Source organism: Nuphar pumila, chromosome 6, assembly GCF_984573655.1.
Source record: "Nuphar pumila chromosome 6, dmNupPumi1.hap1.1, whole genome shotgun sequence".
Classification (NCBI taxonomy): domain Eukaryota; kingdom Viridiplantae; phylum Streptophyta; class Magnoliopsida; order Nymphaeales; family Nymphaeaceae; genus Nuphar; species Nuphar pumila.
Genome location: NC_143254.1, coordinates 122,763,764 through 122,785,091, shown reverse-complemented (window position 1 = coordinate 122,785,091; position 21,328 = coordinate 122,763,764). Strand labels below are relative to the sequence as shown.

Sequence of the window (21,328 nt, the reverse complement as noted above, 5' to 3'; positions counted from 1 at the left end):
AGAATATGTTCGAGTTTTGAAACTCGAATCGAGAAATACAACGTGATGAATCCAAACGGATGTCGGATGGACTGTCCGAGTTATTTAAAAACTATTTTTGTATTTTCTGTAATTTTAATTTAAAATTTGAATAAGGAGACTCAAACTTGGATCTGGACAATGGATCCAGATCCGAAATCAATTTAAACATATGAAATGAATTTGATTTCAATAAGACTTGAGAAATGAACTGGAATTTAGATTTGTAATGACTCATTTGCTCAAAAAATGAATTTATGGGCAAAAAGGGGATATTTAAAAGATTTTGAAAAATTTGGGGTGTTCACAGAAGCCTAGTGGGGAAGCGTGTTTCAGAAGCGCGAAACATCGTGCTTTCGAAACATGCTGGGAAGCGTCATTTTTTTGGGAAGCGCGCTTCCCATTTATGGGATGCACATTTCTCTTTTATGGGAAACACGCTTCTCATTTATAGGAAATACGCTTCCCATAAATGGGAAGCGTGCTTCCCTCCTTTTTATTTTATTTTTATTTTATTTTTGTATTTTTATTTTTATTTTTATTTTTTTTCACTTCCCCCTCGCTTTATAGGTCACTTCCGGTTCGCTTCCTAGGTCGCTTCCGAGATGATTCTTGATTCGCTTTTAAGTCGTCCCACACTTCCCGCTTCCTAAAATTTTCAAAGTGCCACGCTTTCCGCTCCCGTTTCCTCGACTGACAACCATGGTTGAGACTAGTATTAATGCCAATATTTTAAAATTCAAGACGTCATCTCAAGTTTGAGAATATCTTGAGAGGATGTATACCTCGAGAGATTTATCTTACAAATACTATCTTCAAAAAAGGGCTTTAACCCTTCAACAAGGAGAAATGACTATTAGAAAATATTTTGCCGAATTATCATCTATTTGAGATGTACTCGCTCTCATTGAACCAAAGTAAAGTGGAGAAGTCATTGAGCTACGACACAAACAATTTGAAGAAGACCCTTTTTTCAATTTCTTGAATGGGCTTAGATCCGAATTTGAGCAAATAAGATCTTCTTTCACTTCTCCGCCTCTAGAAGATGTTCTTAGTAAGCTAAGTGGGAAAGAAACTCAAATAAGAATGAGTAAATCCAATCAAAGTGTTTTAGCTATGCCTTTAACTAAGGATGAGAATGAAGGAGCCTATGCCGTTTCTAGATCGAAAAATAATTCAAAAATATATAAACCTCCTCGCTTTAACAAATTTTAAAATCAAAATCAAGGAGTAAGGGAAGAAGGTAGCCAAAGTGGAAGATGGAACCAATGAAGGGAGTATGGAAAAATTATGTCATTTTTGTAAAGATTTGAGACATATTATGCTGGTTTGTCCAAAGTGGAAGAAGAAGGTGGCCATGTCTACCACATTTCAACCATACAAAGAGGAGAGTCTATCTACTTTCAACAATGGAGCATTATCATTAAGTCAAGTCATGGAGGCCCTTCAACCCCTCTTCAAAGGATCCATTTTCAGTGCCGCCATATCAACTTCCTCTCCTCCCGGTAAAACTCCTTGGCTTTTAGATTCGGGTGCCTCTTTTCATATAACTCAAATTATTTTTGCACTTTCCGAATACACAAAAAATGTATTACCTTTTGTTTCAACCGCAAATGACGCTTCTTTTAAAATCAAAGGATTTAGAAACTTTAAAAAACAAGATTTTTTTATTTCCAAAGTTAGATTTATACCAAAATTAAATTTAAATTTGCTTTCGGTCTCTCAAACTCCGCCTGTGTATAACTGTTTAGTTATCCACTGCCGGTCCCAAGCCCGGATAAAGGAGGAGGGTTGTGGTAGGACTGTGACAACCAACATAAAAACTTAGTCACACCCTATGAATATGAGAATTTCATTGGGGCGTTCTTTACTGAGCGACACACTGTACTCTATAGGCCCAGAGGTAGTGATAAATGGGCAAGGGCTGCTAGGTCGTCGCCCAGAAGCGATGCGTCACACCGGTGCCCGGGTATGGTGTCAAATAGGCAAGGGTTCCCTCACTTTGTTGGACGGGTGGGGGTAAAAAAGATAGTTTAATACCATAAAATTAGGTTAGCCACTTAGAATATAGGGTCTTTAACTGGTAAGTTGGTAGAGTTAGTAGATATTGTGTAGGAGAAAGATGGATATTTTATGTCTACAAGAGACCAAATGGGTAGGTGAGAAAGCAAAAGTGATAGAACCTTGGGGATATAAGATTTGGTATACAGGAATAAATAGGAATAGGAATGGAGTAGGGATTGTTATGAGTCGTGAGTTTATAGATAATGTAGTTGAGGTCCGTAGGAAGGGTGATAGGATTTTACTTATTAAATTAGTATTAGGTTCAGAGATTATTAATATTATTAGTGTTTACGCACCTCAAGTAGGTTTAGATGATTCCATTAAGCGTCAATTTTGGGAAGATTTAGATGGAGTAGTACAAGGGATATCTTATGAAGAAAGGCTTTTCATCGGCGGCGACCTTAATGGGCATGTAGGCATTAGTAGGGATGGATTTGAGAGTATCCATGGAGGCTATGGTATAGGAGAAAGAAACGAAAGTGGAGAAAGGATTTTAGATTTTGGTTTGTCCTATGATATGATCTTAGCAAACACTTGGTTTAGGAAGAGAGAGTCTCACCTAGTAACATTTAAAAGTGGGGTTAATACGAGTCAGATAGATTTTTTCCTACTTAGAAAGAGAGATAGGGGTTGTTGCATCGATTGTAAGATTATACCGGGAGAAAGTGTAGCTACACAACATAGAGTGTTAATTTTAGATCTTAGAATTAGACAATGCCACAAAAGGAATAGACATAGGATAGATCCTAGAGCTAAACAAGGAATGTTTGTAGAGAAGGTAGTTAATGAAACTGATTGGTGTCTCGAGGAGAATTCATAATCAATGTGGAATAAGATAGCGGGTGGCATGAGAAAGGTGACTAAGGAGGTATTGGGTGAGTCTAAAGGCGGTGCACCGCTAGGTAAGGATACATCGTGGTGGAATGAGGATGTCAAATTAGCTATTAAGGTTAAAAGAGAGTGTTATAGAAATCTAAGTAAGAGTCGGGATAATGAGAATTTGAAGAAGTATATGATAGCAAAGAAGAAAGCTAAAAAAGTAGTTCGGAATGCGAGGGATAAGGTATATAAGGAGGTTTATGACAAGTTGGATACCAAAGAGGGCGAGAAGGATATTTATAGGCTTGCAAAGATGAGAGATAGGAAATCGAGGGATTTGAGTATAGTTAGATGTATTAAAGATGAAACGCAAAGGGTTTTAGTCAAAGATGAGGAGATTAAGGAGAGATGGAAAGATTATTTTGATAAGCTATTTAATGAAAGTCATGCTCAAGATCTTGGAGACTTGTCCATTCCTTTTCATGAGATGAATCGTGACTTCATGCGCAAGATTTAAAAGAAAGAAATTGCAGAGGCTTTGAAGAAAATGAAATCAAGAAGGGCAGTTGGCCCAGATGGTATACCTATCGAGGCTTGGAAATGCTTGAGAGAGAAAGATTTAGAATGGTTGAAAAATCTTTTTAGCAAGATTTGGCGGACAAATAAGATGCCTAATGAGTGGAGGAAGAGTACTTTGGTTCCTCTATATAAGAATAAGGGTGATATACAAGATTGCACAAACTATCGTGGTATAAAACTCATGAGTCATACTATGAAACTTTGGGAGAGGGTGATTGAGTCTAGGTTGAGGAAGGTTGTCATGATATCGGAGAATCAATTCGGTTTTATGCCTGGAAGATCAACTATGGAAGCTATACATCTTCTTAGACAACTTATTGAAAGATATAGGGAGAGGAACAAAGATTTGCATATGGTTTTTATTGATTTAGAGAAGGCATACGATAGAGTACCTAGGGACGTTCTCTGGTGGACAATGATGAAGAAAGGTGTTTCTCTCAAGTACATTAGTATAATTAAAGATATGTATGAAGGAGTAGTAACCAATGTCCGCACTTGTGGAGGGGTGACAACCAATTTTCCGATAACGGTTGGGTTACATCAAGGATCTGCTTTAAGCCCTTTCCTATTTGCTATAGTGATGGATGAGCTTACGAGATCAATTCAAGAAAATGTGCCGTGGTGTATGTTGTTTGCTGATGATATTGTTTTGATTGATGAGTCTAGAGCTGGGGTTAATGCTAAGTTAGAATTATGGAGACAGACATTGGAAGCAAGAGGTTTTAAGTTGAGTAAGAGTAAGACAGAATACATGGAATGTCGGTTTAGTAAGCAACGAAGCAGTGATGGGAGTGTAGTGAAGCTTGGTGAGCGAGAAATACCGGTGGATGATTGTTTCAAATATTTGGGATCTATCATTCAAAAGTATGGAGAAATTGATGGAGTACACAATCATAGGATAAAGGTTGGGTGGATGAAATGGAAAAGTGCAACTGGAGTGTTGTGCGATCGTAGAATGCCATTGCGGTTGAAGGGAAAGTTTTATAGGATGACTATTAGGCCTGCTTTACTGTATGGTACAGAATGTTGGGATGCCAAGAGACATCATATTCAAAAAATGAGTGTAGCTGGGATGCGTTTGCTGAGATGGATGTATGGAAATACAATAAAAGGTTAGATTCGGAACGAGGAGACACGTAAGAAGGTAGGCGTTGCACCCATTGAAAATAAGATGAGAGAGAATCGTTTACGGTGGTTTGGACATATTCGGCGAAGGCCTAATGATGCTCCAGTTAGAAGGATGGAGAAATGGGAAAATATATTAGTTAAAAGAGGTCGGGTTAGGCCTAGGAAGACATGGATGAAGGTGATAGGAAAGGATATGAATGCTTTGAACCTCACAGAGGACATGACATTGGATAGAAATGATTAGAGGAGAAGGATTCATGTGGAAGACCCAGCATGATTTTCTTTTTTGGTTCATATCGCCGACCCCAATTGTTTTGGGATGAAGGCGTAGTTGTTGTTGTTGTTGCTTTCGGTCTCTCAACTCTCGGACCATAGATGTGATGTTAAGTTGTCATCAAATAAATGTTTTGTACAAGATCGTCGGCCCGGGAAGTTAATTGGGGAAGGCTCTAGAAAGGAGATCTATACTATATGGAGTTTTTACAAGTTTCAAAACATTCTTTTTGTAATCTTGCCCAACATAAAGATATAAATGTTTGACATAAAAGACTTGGGCATCCCAATATCATCAAGCTTTCCCATTTACATTTTGTTAAAGATCTTTGTAAACATGACTTCACTTGTAATGATTGTATTCTTGGAAAAATGAGAATTTTGCCTTTTGAACAAAAATCTATGTTCACAACCAAACCATTTGAATTTGTGCATTCAGATGTACGAGGACCGACACTCGTCATATCTAAAGGAGGATTTGCATATTACGTTATTTTTGTTGATGATTACTCTAGATATTGTTAGATATATTTCCTTTAGCATAAACATGAGGTTTTTGCATCTTTTAAGACTTATCATATGTTGACTAAAAATCAATTTAATGTTAACTTAAAAATTCTTAGAACCGACTTTGGAGGTTAATATCTTTCGAATGAATTTAAAAATTATCTTAAAATCAATGGAATTGTTCATAAAAAATCGTCCCAAAACACCTCAACAAAATGGTCTAGCAAAAAAAAAATATAGACATATAATTGAAACCACTAGAATTTTTATTATTTCTCAAACTATTCCTAAAAGATTTTGGGCCGAGGCGGCTCTTGCATCCGTTTATCTTATAAATCGTCTTCCTTCAAAAAATGTATATAAGATCTCATATTTTGAAATTTTATATAAAAAAGAACCCGACTACAATAGATTGAGAGTTTTAGTTGCAAATGTTTTGTTCTTACGGAAAAAAATGATAAACTCTCACCAAAAGCTATGTCTTGTCCATTTCTTGGATATTCCGAAACACAAAAAAGGTTTTAGATGATATGATATTAAGAATGATAAATTATATGCTTTTAGAAACGTAATTTTTTTAGAAAATGTTAGTGGCTTTAAAGAATGTAAACCTCATAGATGTAACGCTCCGAAATCTTAGTCCAAATTTTGAGGAATGATTTTTTTTCTTTTTGAAACAACAGAAACAAGTAATACTATAAAGTTAAGTATTCTGGAACATTACAGTGGGGAGCAAGACCAAAATATTTATTTCATTTCATTATCAATGAATAATAACATCAGAGTTTCTCAAACTATCTCTGAAACTGTAAATCCAAAATCTCGATCCAAAGCCTCATCCCGCAACGGCTCATAAGTTCTACTCTTTACCTGAAAAATGATAAATTTATAGGAATTAGACTACAATTGTCTAAGTAGGAATTACTGTAATTTTTCTTGCAGGTATATTATGTGTCATGTATATGGTGCAGGTGCTGATTGTGATTTTCAGCATATACAAGAATAAGTAAAGATTTACGCTACGACAATCAACAATTTATCAAAAGCTAACTGACATGTAACATCAATAGCAATATTTAAATGTCTCATAACCACATATACAAATTCATGCAATAATTCAGAGGAATGCGATTATGAGAATTACATAATTCAGGTAAGCATTCATGCAACATGAAACGGTTATTAAGCATGCAAAACATACATCAATAACAAGAATCATAATGTAAGTAAGCAGTATATTTAACATGAATTTCCCAACATGTAGCAATTAAAGGAATAGATAAAAGATACATGTCCTAATGTATAACAAAAATATGCATGATTTATGTGCAATGCATGAACACTTTATTATCTTTTCTTAAGTTTTTTCTTTTCTATATGCATGCCCTATTAAATGTAAACAATTTAAGTTCCTCTTTTTAATTACCGTTGCTTGCGGATACACCAAACGGGTAGAATCTCGAGGTCAAGTTAGGTTCTTAGGGTAGCTTAACACACAATTTGTATTTTATTAATGGGTTCCAAACTTAGCCCTCGACCGATATCAGGAAACAGTGCCATCCATCGGAACATTAGACCTCCACATCTGATGTCGGGGACACCCCACGCCCACAAGTGCCACTTTCTTGGTACCAAAACAACAGCTGTGTCAAACACACCACCTCCAGGTAAAGTGACATACTCTTCCTAAAACCGTGGCTAGGAGAAGGAACCTCAATATCGGGTTTAGGGGACAAAATAAAGCCCATAAGTTTTTGTATTCTCACAGTCTCTCCAAGACCGGAACTCTAAGGTCCCCATTCTCTAGATGCGAGATCTCAGAACGTATATTACACTGTTATTTGCTTTCTTTTTTTCTTTATCATTAATTCATTTTTTTTACATTTGCAAATCAGCATGCAAAACTAATAACATAGGCTTGCACATCAAATGCAACCATTGCAAATCAGCATGCGCAGCTCTTCACGGTCTACCACCCGTGGCAATAAGAGAACAGTGCAATAATACAATAATATCAATTTCATAAATTTGCAAATCAACATCCAAACATAAGCTTGCAAAACAGCATGCCAAGCTCTTCACGGGACCATAACCCGTGGCATCACATAGAACAGTGCAATATAGTACAATAAAAATAAATGTGATTTTTGTGATGCATTTAAACAATTAAAGAAAAAGCAAACCAAAGCGCAACGCTCTCCAAGCTTGTGATGATTCATTTAGACCATCGATGCATCATACGCAAAAATCATAACAATATGCAATTTATGCAATGATACCAACATGATTCCAAATGTACATTCATTCAGGATTCATAAGTACATGAGAACATTTATGCAAGATTGTACATGCCAATACACATCGATTCCATGTATGCACATGCACTTGGAACCAAATCATAAATGCACGATAATTAAACATGTCCTATAAATGTAGGCACATGAAACTTTTCATTCATAACATGTGTTAACATCCACACACACGAACATAACCCGGATCTAGAAATTGAAATTTCAGGGCAGCACACATTCATATCATGTATGCACCTGTACCAAACAAACTTTGCAATAACATATTAACAAAAATCAAATATCTCACATGTTACAAACTATAAAGCATGCTAACACGTGCCATTAAATATTCAAAAACTCAACTTTATGTATATAATAATAGATAGAGTTATCAACATAAATTTGTTAACATTGAACTAACTCATGTATGTCCTGTATATGCTTAGACACTGGCCTGTGCCAAAACCCAAAGTTTATCAACAAAACTGTGATTTGAGTATTAACCTGTCAGAACATATGGTAGTGTGACCATGGAACCATACTCCGAACATGGCATCTCTTGAGCATTCATATATCATGATCCACGATGTTTTAACAGAATGCACTTAAGCTGCAGGAGAAATAATGATACTAATCTCTATGCATAATACACTCGTACTGTTGGCATCCACATTCAGATAGATCAAATATCGATCAAATCGACTAGGTTGTTGGTATTCATAGGTGTAACAACTGCATAACAAAACAGCAGGTTACACGTATGAGATGGGTGTTCACACGTCAAAATTTTGCTGGGTGTCCTACCAATACACACCAGCTGGACAGTTTCTCAACAAAACAAATTTCGCCTTTCTGTCTCAGCCAGACAGACCATGCTGCCAGACAGTTCTGATCAAGTGCATATATTATCGTTCATACATCATTTGACGATTTTAAAAGGCATTTTAATTTCCAAACAAGACACATATTCTCAAAAAGCTACAAATCATGATTTTCATCAGGGAATAAACAATAACAGTTTAATGATTGAGTAAAGCAAGATTTTCATAACCTAAAAGAAAAAATCGAAAATCATCTAACACTATCCACCTAATAATGTCACCTAATGATGTAGCCATACAAATACTTTCAACCACATATATATATTTTAAAGGATGATACATAATTGGCTTTATGTCCTGTTTTGATACAACTGAACCATCATCTTTATGCTATTTACAATACAATAGCTATTTAACAAAAAGAAGACAAGCAACATACCGATTGCAGGCATATGCAGGAAATATCATACCAAAATAACAGGAGCATTCTAGACGCAAATAGCATGTGCCATATCCAACATAACCAAGCAGACGAGTACCATGACTTGTAGTCGTGGTTGAAGCAGTTAGCATAAATCAAGCATTATGTTTTGCAACCTGTAAGCACCATACTAGGACAAGATTCATTGGCCTAACCCCAGACAGATAAGGAATATGAAATGAAGAAACAACAACATGGATTTGACAACAGAGGATCACAAGAACATGATATTGTTTAAAGATTTATCAGGGAACAAAACAAGGATACACTCTTCCCTCATCGTAAGGGTTTATACTAAACACAAGCCCGGGAATTAAACTATAAAAGTAGTACAGGAGTTCCACGAACAGGAATTCACACTACTTGGACACCCTTAGCAGTCTGAACTAATGGAACATCTTTTATACTAGACATCCTGAACCAATCACCTTTTGAGCAAGAATCAAAATCGCCCCCCCCCCCGCCCTTCACGATGGGAATCCGAAACCCCCAAATCATGGATTTCGGATTTTCGGATTAGGGTTGACAGAAAACCCCCTAGGTAACCGAAACCCTACTTCACAAGGGAAATCCGAAACCCCCAAATCATGGATTTTGGGTTTACGGTAACCCTGCAACAGAAAATCTGACACCCACATTCAAAATCGACCCACGAACAACCCAAAAGAAAATCGACAGAGAAACCTACACAACATGCTCAACACGCAGTACACCTGAGGAAAAAAACAATAAACTTACACATCCGAAACCCCCAAATCGTGGAATTACAGATCATAAAATTTGTGAAACTCCTGAAGTAGTAGGAACAAAGTTAAAGATTGATGATAGTGTTCTTCTAAAATATCCCACTCTATACAGACAACTTGTTGGATCCTTGATGTATCATAGCATCACTAGACCAGATATTTCACATGTTGTACATGTTGCAAGTCAATTATAGCATGCTCCTACATCAGTTCATATGAGTGCAATTCTTTGAATTATCAGATATATAAAGGGATCCATAAATAAGGGAATATTTCTATCTTTATCTTCTGAGTTGAATCTAATTGCTTATACCGACTCTGATTGGGGAGGTGATTTAAATAACCACTCCACCACTGGCTTTTGTGTGTTCTTAGGTGAATCATTAATTTTTTGGAGATGCAAGAAGCAACAAAATGTGTCTCTGTCATCTACTAAGGCCGAATACAGAGCCATGACAACTACAACTATGAAGATTGTTTTGATTCACGAGCTGTTGGAAGATATGGGGGTTCATGTTCAAGGACCCACAAAATTGTGTTGTGATAACAAGAATACAATATATATTGCTAAAGAGCACACTTTTCATGAGTGCACGAAGCACATCGAGATGGATTATCACTATGTTAGACAAGAATATCGGAAGAAAGTTATAGATTTACCTTATGTAACATCATAATATCAACAGGCTGACTTTTTTACTAAGGTGCTCTGTTCTTTTAGATTCAACTTTCTTCTTGGCAAACTTTCGGTCATTGCACCGTAAGTTTGCGAGGGGGTGTTAATACATATATATTTAACTATATATATATATGTGTGTGTGTGTGTGTGTGTGTGTGTGTGTGTAGTGTGTACACATACTTTTTTATATACTTTGTATATATATATAGGCTACAGTTTGTACTTTTCCTTTTTTTTAAAATTTTTTCTTTCTGTATTTTCTTTTTTATTTTATTTTCTTTCTTTTTAGGGTTGACCATGGGATTGACCAGCCGTTGGGTTAGCTCCAACGTCTCTAACTGGCCCAACGGCTGGCCAGTCCCCCTCTCTTGTTTATAAATAAGGGATAAATCCCCTTGTACACTTAATCTTTTTTTAAAGCTCTCTCTCTCTCTCAATAATATATTTTTCTTATGCCTTTGTGCATTTGTGCCCATTTGTGAGTGTTATTTTGTGCCTTTGTGCACATATTTTTCGTTGTGAATATAGTGGGTTAATCAAGTTGTCTTTTGACTTGATCTTCTTGAAGATATTTTCACACTTTTGCTTTGATATTATAGTGGTTACTGTACATAAGTCATGGGCATGATGAAGTTCTAGCAATCTAGGCATTGCCACACCATCGAATAAAACAAAATAAAACATGTTTTATGTCTTAATCACAAACAAGCTTTCTAACAAAGGTCTTGATCTGGTGGAAAAATTGCTCTTTCATGTGATCCAATTTAGTAGTACAACCCTTTTTATAATGTTGAACATATGTGCTGGTGATTACAGGTATGGTCGATACAGGCCATGGCATAGTCCTTTGTCGGAAAAGGTGAGTGGTTGGCAAAGAACATGGTGGCACTATGCACAAAATGCCATTCTATCAGATGTTCGTGAAAAGTTAAGGAAGACTTCTTGGAGTAACCTTGGAAAGAGAATGTAGGTGTCCATTTTTACTTATACATGGTTACAGTTGTCTTTTTCTTATATCCTGAAAATGTCTTGCTAATCTATCTATCCCTCTCTCCTTCTCTCTCTCTCTCTCTATGTGTGTGTGTGTGTGTGTGTGTGTCGGAGTTTAATGCGAGAGCTGGATTGTTAAATTCTCACCATTATGGCCAAGTGGTCTTGCATTCGAATGCCACAGGGGTTATGCCCCCTTATCTTGAGTATTAGAACAAATTATATATATGTGTGTTTATACCACATATCATCTGCATGAATCCATTTCAAAGCTTGCTGGTTGAAGTGGTTCTTCGTGCACCCAATAATTATGGCTTACTACCTGTTTCGACACTAGTGCCAGTTGCAGCCAACACTTGTCATATTTATGTGTTCTTTTGGATTTTATGTTTGAAGCAAGTCAAATGAATAACCTGCAGATTTTTTTGTAAAGCATATCTAGTGTTTTTCGTTTTAATTCTCAATTGAAAATTGTTCAGTTCGTACATCTTATAAATAAGATTTTGTTTTCTAAGATTTAGTTTGTTTTGTAGAAATGTTTTGCATGAGGTAAAAGAACTAGAAAGCTTTTTCTAAGGCTATGAATTTCATGCATAAACTAGTCTTATAAATAATGCTTTTGCAGAGATGAGATGAGTCGTCTTTGCCTAGTGACCTGATCTTGTGAGCTTGTATTCCATAGATTTCACAATCTACTTTGATTGTCTTTTGTCCTCTATGGATGATATTTATGCAAAAAATCACTTCTTGTAGATAATGTTTGGTTTGTTCTAATTTCTAAATTCACTCACTACTGTTTGATGGTTTCTGTACCAGATTAGTTGAATATGAAACTGGATAAAATATGGCATATTTTTTGTTGTCCAAGAATCTGACTCCTGGTCGAGAAACTATATAAATTATTGTCTAATAGGCGACTTTGTCATCTTTCTAGTGAAATATGCTGGAAGACTTAATGGGCATGTTCAAGCCTATAAAAAACCTTCCTCGCCTAAGAAAGTAGGCCATTCTTTCCTAGTTGAGAAATTTCCCTGCATAGACAATTTGCAGTTACTTCCTCAGGGTTATGCCCATTGCCAACATGGCATTAGTTTTTGGGGTAGGTTCTACAGTGAAGATTATGGTGTGTGGAGTAGCCTTCATGCATCTACGCATGCAGGATTGTCCATGTATATGTTCCATTTTATAAACTTTTGATCTATGTATGTGTTTTATTGTAAGTACCCATTAAAACCATTCAATATTTCCTGTAGTATATTATTATCAATGATCTTATTTGCCTAACAACATTCTTTGTGGCAGTAATCTTCGTCGAGAGTATGTTGACTTGTACAAGAGGAAGTTGGTCTCGCTCAAGGATGAACTGGTATGACTAAGCTTCCTTTATATAATCTAGTGGATTTTATGGCTTCATGAATTTTTGTGGTACAGTTATAGCATCCAGCAATTTGTATTTATAATTTTCTAGCTTCACCAAATGAATGAGACCATTCTGTGTATGCTCGATATCCTTACCATTTATGTGGTGTTAGTTTCTTCCATTTTTCTTGATGCACCATGGTAGATAATGTGGATGTAACCTTGTGATGGATGGACCTCATTTTCATTCAAATCAATACCTTCAACATTGAGTTCACTCAAACTAAAAGGAGCCCTTCATAGAAGCAGAACTTCCTAAACATCATCTATTGCTACAAAAGTTTGTGACCTGATGATAACAATGACCATCGCTAGTGTGATTCATTGAGAAGCAAGCTATTTTGAAATATTTGAACTATTGGAGACGAGGTGGAAGTAATGAAAGCTGAAATGGTTGACATCAGTAGTTCTATTAGTGATATGGGACAAGGCTGTGCTAGGGTTTTGGGTTTGTAAAGTGTTTAGATCAAATAAAATCCAGTTCTTCTGCATGCCAGGACTCAATAATGGCCAATCAGTATCTTTCTGCAATCTCAGATCAAAATTTTGAGTTATTTGAACTTTTGCAGTAGGATACATGGTATCGAGTTAGTGCTGCAGGTCCCATGTGCGAAAATTCTCTTCCATGGTGCAGTTGAAATGAACTAGGATCTTTTACTTGGTTAGATTTAGAAACAATAGGTTAATTAATCACCAAGTTCAGCAGGTTTGGGTTTGGCAGAAATTTAGAAGTGATAATATGAGTTTGAAATGATCAGGTTCAGATGTGTAGTCGAAGGAGAACAAGGAGCACAGCATAAGGGAAGGGAGACAAAGATACAAAGAAATAATGGAAAGAAAAGAAAATGAAAAGAGAATTAGCAAGAGACTATTTGAGATGAACTTCATTTAATTTTTTTATAAAAAATCAAAGGTAGATAATATCCTACTGTTTGTAATACTAGAGGAGTTGTTTATGATGCCCTTCTATTGTACCAAATCCTCAAATTCTGAGATTGGAGAAAAAGGTGATTGTCGTTGAGGGTAACTGTGTTAACCTTTGATAGGATTCCACACAAACATGACAAACTATGCTTATAATTGTTTCATGGGTTGCTATGGTGTTTCAACATAACTGTACAACTCCTTTGAGAGTCCTCTTCTAGTTGATTCCAAGCTGCAGCAACAAATAGGAGAAAAAATCAGAGAGAAATGGATTAGGAGGAAAGAGGGAATGAAAGAAGGTCTAGAGAATGGATGTGAAGGTCTAAAGTGTCGATCCCTTTATCCTTTCATTTAGTGTTAAAGAGGGATGCAAGATGTTGGACAAAAATGCCCTTATAAGCTACACACATGACACTTTACATACATGGGCTGGTCCAATCCAAGCTCAAACTTGGTAAAAAATTATAAATAAAAATGCTTTTCAGGATTTGGACAACGATTTGTAGCACACAGGATTGCACATATGATAGGAAGGAAACACAATCTTTTTCCTTTCTGAATGGCAATGGGTAGATCAAGTTCATTTACTTGTGATAAATTTGGTGTGCTTTTCTTGCGTGCCTTCCTAGCTGCTTGAATTGAAGTCTTTCTCTCGTGTAGACATGGGAGACGTGAATAAATTTTTTCTCCTCTAGAGGTCTTAATAGCCTCTGGTTTGTCTCTGACATCTTGAGATGTGACATGGGTAGGACTATCTATGGGGGCTCTTGGCAAATAACATGTAGATAAATCATTTTGGTTCTCGAATTCCTCCTCAACATGTCTAGTATAATATGGAGTGTCCTCCAAGAAGCTTAGGTATACAAATATGGAGTGTCTTCCTGGTTAAACCTATTATAGAGTGATAATCTACAAATGAGAGAAAGTATTTGTACCGTTAAGGAATGTAATATCAGTGTATTACTAGTGTTGGGTCATATCATGTACTGTATTCTCTTGTATTTGTAAGGGCATTCTTGTACCAAATATCATAAGGGTGTAGGAGTCAAAGTAAGAGGCTCATTTTAATGTATTTTGAGATAGATAGTTTGAAAGAATATTTGTAAGGGCATTCTTGTACCTATATTGTTGGTAATCCTTTTCGTTTCTTGGTAATGAAACTTCTAGTTTATCTTCTTCTTCTCCATAGCTTCATCTATGGGTTTTTTGTGCCTGTATATGGTATCAGAGATAGATTAGCATGCGGAGAAGCATTTGATCATCACAGAGAGTTGAAGTTGTGAAAGTATCTTCAACAAGATACTTTAGTCGATAACGCAATAACCTTGAGAATAAATGTGTAAACATACACACACCAAGAACACTTGGAACACTTGTGCATAACAAACACAACCCACAGAATCACAAATGTGCAAATGCACTCATAAGATTCATAAACAACTAAAAGGTTGGGCTATAATCCCAAAACCCTTAAAGAAATACAAGAGGAGCTGCCCATATTTATAGGGCTTTTAGGAGGCCTTGGGAGGGGCTCCACATAGTCGTTGGAGCCCCTCCAACGGTCACAAATGTGACCGTTGGAGGGGTCCAACGACTAGTGGGTTGGGCCCCTCCCAATGCAAGTACAGTGCACTAAATGAAAGAAAAAGGAAATAAAAAAGAAAAAGAAAAAAAGTAAAAATACAAACCATATTCACGAAAATGAATACGTGTAAAATACCTAAACTACCCTTAGCAATATATATATTATATATATATATATAATAGGTAGATACATATACATATGTAATATATGTATATGTATCACCTTATATATATAAAATATATATACGAAATTACAACATATTTTAACACCCCCCCTCAAACTTAGGGCAAGATGACCGATAGTTTGCCAAGAAGGAAGTTGAACCGCGGAGCGCACAAGGCTTTAGTAAAGAAGTCTGCCAACTGATATTCGGACGTGACATAAGGAAAATCAATGACTCCTTTGAGATATGCTTCACGAACATAGTGACAGTCCATTTCGATGTGTTTAGTCCGCTCATGAAAGGTGTGATTTTTCGTAATGTAGATTGCACTCTTGTTGTCACAACAAAGCTTAGTGGGCCCTTCTATTGTAATCCCCATGTCTTCTAGCAATTGATGAATCCAAACAATCTCCATGGTAGTAGTTGCCATGGCACGATATTCAGCTTCTGTGGAGGAGAGTGACACCTTTTGTTGCTTCTTGCATCTCCACGATATTAGTGAGTCTTCTAAGAATACACAAAAACCAGTGGTTGAGTGACGGTTATTTGGGTCACCTCCCCAATCTGAGTCAGTATAAGCAATCAATTTTAAGTCAGAAGAAGAGGACAGAAAAACTCCCTTATTTAGAGTACCCTTTATGTATCTTACGACTCGTAAGATGACACTCATGTGAACGGATGTAGGCGCATGCTGAAACTGACTTGCAGTATGGACTGCATGAGATATATCTGGTCTGGTAATACTCAGATACATTAATGATCCTACAAGCTGTGTGTAGGGTGTAGGATCCAAAAGGGGAACCCCATCATCAATTTTCATCTTTGCTCCTACTACCGCAGGAGTTTCACAAAGCTTCTCATCTGTAATACTTGACCTGTCAATGATCTCAGAAGCAAGCTTAGTTTGAGATAAGAAATATCCTCTAAGAGAGTATGCTCTACTTCAATTCCCAAAAAATAAGTTAGAAAACCCAAGTTAGACATTTCAAATTTATCTTTTAAGATAGATTTTATACTCTTAACCCCGTTAGAGTCACTCCCAGTGATGAGCATGTCATCAACATATAGAAATAAAATTACAATCCCTGCATTGGATTTTCTAACAAATAGAGCAGTGTCAGTAAAACAAGAGAAAAAATCATTCTCAATCATAACAGAGTTAAATCTATCATACCAAGCCTTGGGGGCTTGTTTTAGGCCATAGAGTGCTTTTTGAAGACGAAACACCTTTTCCTTAGGAGTCTCCATTCCAGGAGGAGCATCCATATAAACTTCTTCGCTTAAATCACCATTTAAAAAGACATTTTTAACATCCATTTGATAGATGTTCCATTTGTTGATAGAGGCAACAGTTTTAAGGCATCGGACAGTGACCATACGAGCTACAGGAGCAAAAGTTTCTTCATAGTCAATACCATATTCTTGACTATATCCTTTTGCAACCAAGCGAGCTTTATACCTTTAAAGGGATCCATCACTTTTAGTTTTTACTTTGAAAACCCATCTGCACCCTATTGTTTTCTTGCCTTTAGGAAGATTTTGAAACTCCCAAGTTTTGGCTCTTCTCAGAGCCTCATGTTCATTGTCCATTGCATTAATCCATTCAGGGCACTTTCGTGCTTCTTCAAAATTTCTAGGTTCTATATAGGAGTGGATGGCACTAAGGCAGACTCTATATCTTGGTGAAAAAGAGTCATAGGAAATGAACCTAGAAGGAGGCCTTCTACTTCTTTCGGTTCTACGAGGGATCACTTCATTCTGAGAGGCACTGGGATTGACATCATTATATCTCTCAAGAGCACTCCTAAAGTTGTTTTGATCTCTATGAGTATAGGTGATAGGGTCTCTAGGTAATTCTTCATCAATATGTTGATGTAACGAAGGAGGCAAGGAGATGTTTACCTCGGTTTCAAATTCATTTGGGTTACTTTGATCTGACTCATTATCACTAGTATCATCGTCTTTATTCAGTAAATCAAACAAAAAAGAATAATCCATATTTTCATTATGAGGGTCACAACGTTCGAATCCACCAAGATTTTCCAAAAAACTCACATTTCTGGAAACATACAATTTATCACTTTTGATATCATAACAACGAAACTCCGCCTGTGTATAACTGTTTAGTTATACACTGCCGGTCCCAAGCCCGGATAAAGGAGGAGGGTTGCGGTAGGCCTGTGACAGCCAGCATAAAAACTTTGTCATACCCTATGAAAATGAACCAATATGAGAATTTCGTTGGGGCGTTCCCTACTGAGCGACGCGCTGTCCTCTCTAGGCCCGGAGGCAGTGATAAATGGGCAAGGGTTGCTAGGTCGTCGCCCAAAAGCGACGCGTCACACCGGCGCCCGGGTGTGGTGTTAAATAGGCAAGGGTTCCCTCACTTTGTTGGACGGGTGGGGGTAAAGAAGTTAGTCCAAGACCATAAAATTAGGTTAGCCACTTGGAACATAGGGTCTTTAACTGATAAGTTGGTAGAGTTAGTAGATGTTATGTGTAGGAGAAAGATTGATATTTTATGTCTTCAAGAGACCAAATGGGTAGGTGAGAAAGCTAAAGTGATAGAACCTTGGGGATATAAGATTTGGTATACAGGAATAAATAAGAATAGGAATGGAGTAGGGATTGTTATGAGTCGTCAGTTTATAGATAATGTAGTTGAGGTTCGTAGGAAGGGTGATAGAATTTTACTTATTAAATTAGTATTAGGTACGGATATTATTAATATTATTAGTGTTTATGCACCTCAAGTAGGTTTAGATGATTCCATTAAGCATCAATTTTGGGAAGATTTAGATGGAGTAGTACAAGGGATATCTTATGGAGAAAAGCTTTTCATCGGCGGTGACCTTAATGGACATGTAGGCATTAGTAGGGCTGAATTTGAGAGTATCCATGGAGGCTATGGTATAGGAGAAAGAAATGAAAGTGGAGAAAGAATTTTAGATTTTTGTTTGTCCTATGATATGATCTTAGCAAACACTTGGTTTAGGAAGAGGGAGTCTCACCTAGTAACATTTAAAAGTGGGGTTAATACGAGTCAGATAGATTTTTTCCTACTTAGAAAGAGAGATAGGGGTTGTTGCATCGATTGTAAGGTTATACCGGGAGAAAGTGTAGCTACACAACATAGAGTCTTAATTTTAGATCTTAGAATTAGACAATGCCGCAAAAGGGATAGACATAGGATAGATCCTAGAATTAAGTGGTGGGCACTGAAAGGAGCTAAACAAGGAATGTTTGTAGAGCAGGTAGTTAAGGAAGCTGATTGGTGTCTCGAGAAAGATTCAGAATCAATGTGGAATAAGATAGCAGGTGGCATGAGAAAAGTGGCTAAGGAGGTATTGGGTGAGTCTAAAGGCGGTGCACCACTAGGTAAGGATACATCATGGTGGAATGAGGATGTCAAATTAGCTATTAAGGTTAAAAGAGAGTGTTATAGAAATCTAAGTAAGAGTCGTGATAATGAGAATTTGGAGAAGTATATGATAGCAAAGAAGGAAGCTAAAAAAGTTGTTCGAAACGCGAGGGCTAAGGTATACAAGGAGGTTTATGACAAGTTGGATACCAAAGAAGGCGAGAAAGATATTTATAGGCTTGCAAAGATGAGAGATAGAAAATCGAAGGATTTGGGTATGGTTAGATGTATCAAAGATGAAACACAAAGGGTTTTAGTCAAAGATGAGGAGATTAAGGAGAGATGGAAAGATTATTTTGATAAGCTATTTAATGATAGTCATGCTCAAGATCTTGGAGACTTCTCCATTCCTTTTCATGAGATAAATCGTGACTTCATGCGCAAGATTCAAAAGAAAGAAATTGCAGAGGCTTTGAAGAAAATGAAATCAAGCAGGACAGTTGGCCCAGATGGTATACCTATCGAGGCTTGGAAATGCTTGGGAGAGAAAGGTTTAGAATGGTTGACAAATCTTTTTAACTTGATTTGGCGAACAAATAAGATGCCTAATGAGTGGAGGAAGAGTACTTTGGTGCCTTTATATAAGAATAAGGGTGATATACAAGATTGCACAAACTATCGTGGTATAAAACTCATGAGTCATACTATGAAACTTTGGGAGAGGGTGATTGAGTCTAGGTTGAGGAAGGTTGTCATGATATCGGAGAATCAATTCGGTTTTATGCCTGGAAGATCAACTATGGAAGCTATACATCTTCTTAGACAACTTATTGAAAGATATAGGGAGAGGAACAAAGATTTGCATATGGTTTTTTTTGATTTAGAGAAGGCATACGATAGAGTACCTAGGGACGTTCTCTGGTGGACAATGATGAAGAAAGGTGTTTCTCTCAAGTACATTAGTATAATTAAAGATATGTATGAAGGAGTAGTAACCAATGTCCGCACTTGTGGAGGGGTGACAACCAATTTTCCGATAACGGTTGGGTTACATCAAGGATCTGCTTTAAGCCCTTTCCTATTTGCGATAGTGATGGATGAGCTTACGAGATCAATTCAAGAAAATGTACCGTGGTGTATGTTGTTTGCTGATGATATTGTTTTGATTGATGAGTCTAGAGCTGGGGTTAATGCTAAGTTAGAATTATGGAGACAGACATTGGAAGCTAGAGGTTTTAAGTTGAGTAAGAGTAAGACAGAATACATGGAATGTCGGTTTAGTAAGCAACGAAGCAGTGATGGGAGTGTAGTGAAGCTTGGTGAGCGAGAAATACCGGTGGATGATTGTTTCAAATATTTGGGATCTATCATTCAAAAGTATGGAGAAATTGATGGAGTACACAATCATAGGATAAAGGTTGGGTGGATGAAATGGAAAAGTGCAACTGGAGTGCTGTGCGATCGTAGAATGCCATTGCGGTTGAAGGGAAAGTTTTATAGGACGACTATTAGACCTGCTTTACTATATGGTACGGAATGTTGGGCTGCCAAAAGATATCATATTCAAAAAATGAGTGTAGCTGAGATGCGGATGCTTAGATGGATGTGTGGAAATACAATAAAAGATAAGATTCAGAACGAGGAGATACGTAAGAAGGTAGGTGTTGCACCTATTGAAAATAAGATGCGAGAGAATCGTTTACGGTGGTTTGGACATATTCGGCGAGGGCCTAGTGATGCTCGAGTTAGAAGGTTGGAGAAATGGGAAAATATGTTAGTTAAAAGAGGTCGGGGTAGGCCTAGGAAGACTTGGATGGAGATGATAGGAAAGGATATGAATGCTTTGAACCTCACCGAGGACATGGCATTGGATAAAAATGATTGGAGGAAAAGGATTCATGTGGAAGACCCGAAATGAATTTCTTTTTTGGTTCATATCGCTGACCCCAATTGTTTTGGGATGAAGGCGTAGTTGTTGTTGTTGTTGTTGATATCATAACAACGAAACCCCTTTTGTGTTTCAGAATAGCCAAGAAAGGCACAAGAAATGGCTTTAGGAGAAAGTTTGTCATTCTTATCAGTAAGAACAAAACATTTACACCCAAAGACCCTTAACCTCCTATAATCAAATTCCTTATCGTACAATTTTTCAAGGGGAGAAAGTTTGTTTAAATTTTTCGATGGGAGTCTGTTTATGAGATAGACAGAAGTAAGGGCTGCCTCAACCCAGAGATTTTTTGGAATGTTTTGAGAAATGAGTAAAGTCCTAGTTGTTTCAATGATGTGCCTGTGTTTTCGTTCGGCTAACCCATTTTGTTGAGGGGTTTTTGGACAAGATTTTTGGTGAAGAATACCAAAATTTTCAAGATAACTTTTAAATTCATTTGAGAGGTATTCTCCTCCAGAGTCGGACCTAAAGATTTTTAAACATCCATTGAATTGATTTGAAATCATCATGTGAAAACTTTTAAAAGTTGAGA

The 21,328-nt window shown here is 36.9% G+C and overlaps 1 protein-coding gene across 4 annotated transcripts in view; it reads left to right on the top strand.

Moving 5' to 3' along the window:
* Positions 1-21,328, top strand: part of LOC149836000 (vacuolar protein sorting-associated protein, putative (DUF1162)) — a 208,730-nt gene that overhangs the window by 39,358 nt on the left and 148,044 nt on the right. For all 4 annotated transcript variants that reach the window (XM_090008902.1, XM_090008901.1, XM_090008904.1 and 1 more), the window contains 2 exons: positions 11,223-11,372; positions 12,699-12,762. In XM_090008902.1, coding sequence (XP_089865028.1) covers positions 11,223-11,372; positions 12,699-12,762 — 214 coding nt within the window. The remainder of the gene's footprint in view (positions 1-11,222; positions 11,373-12,698; positions 12,763-21,328) is intronic.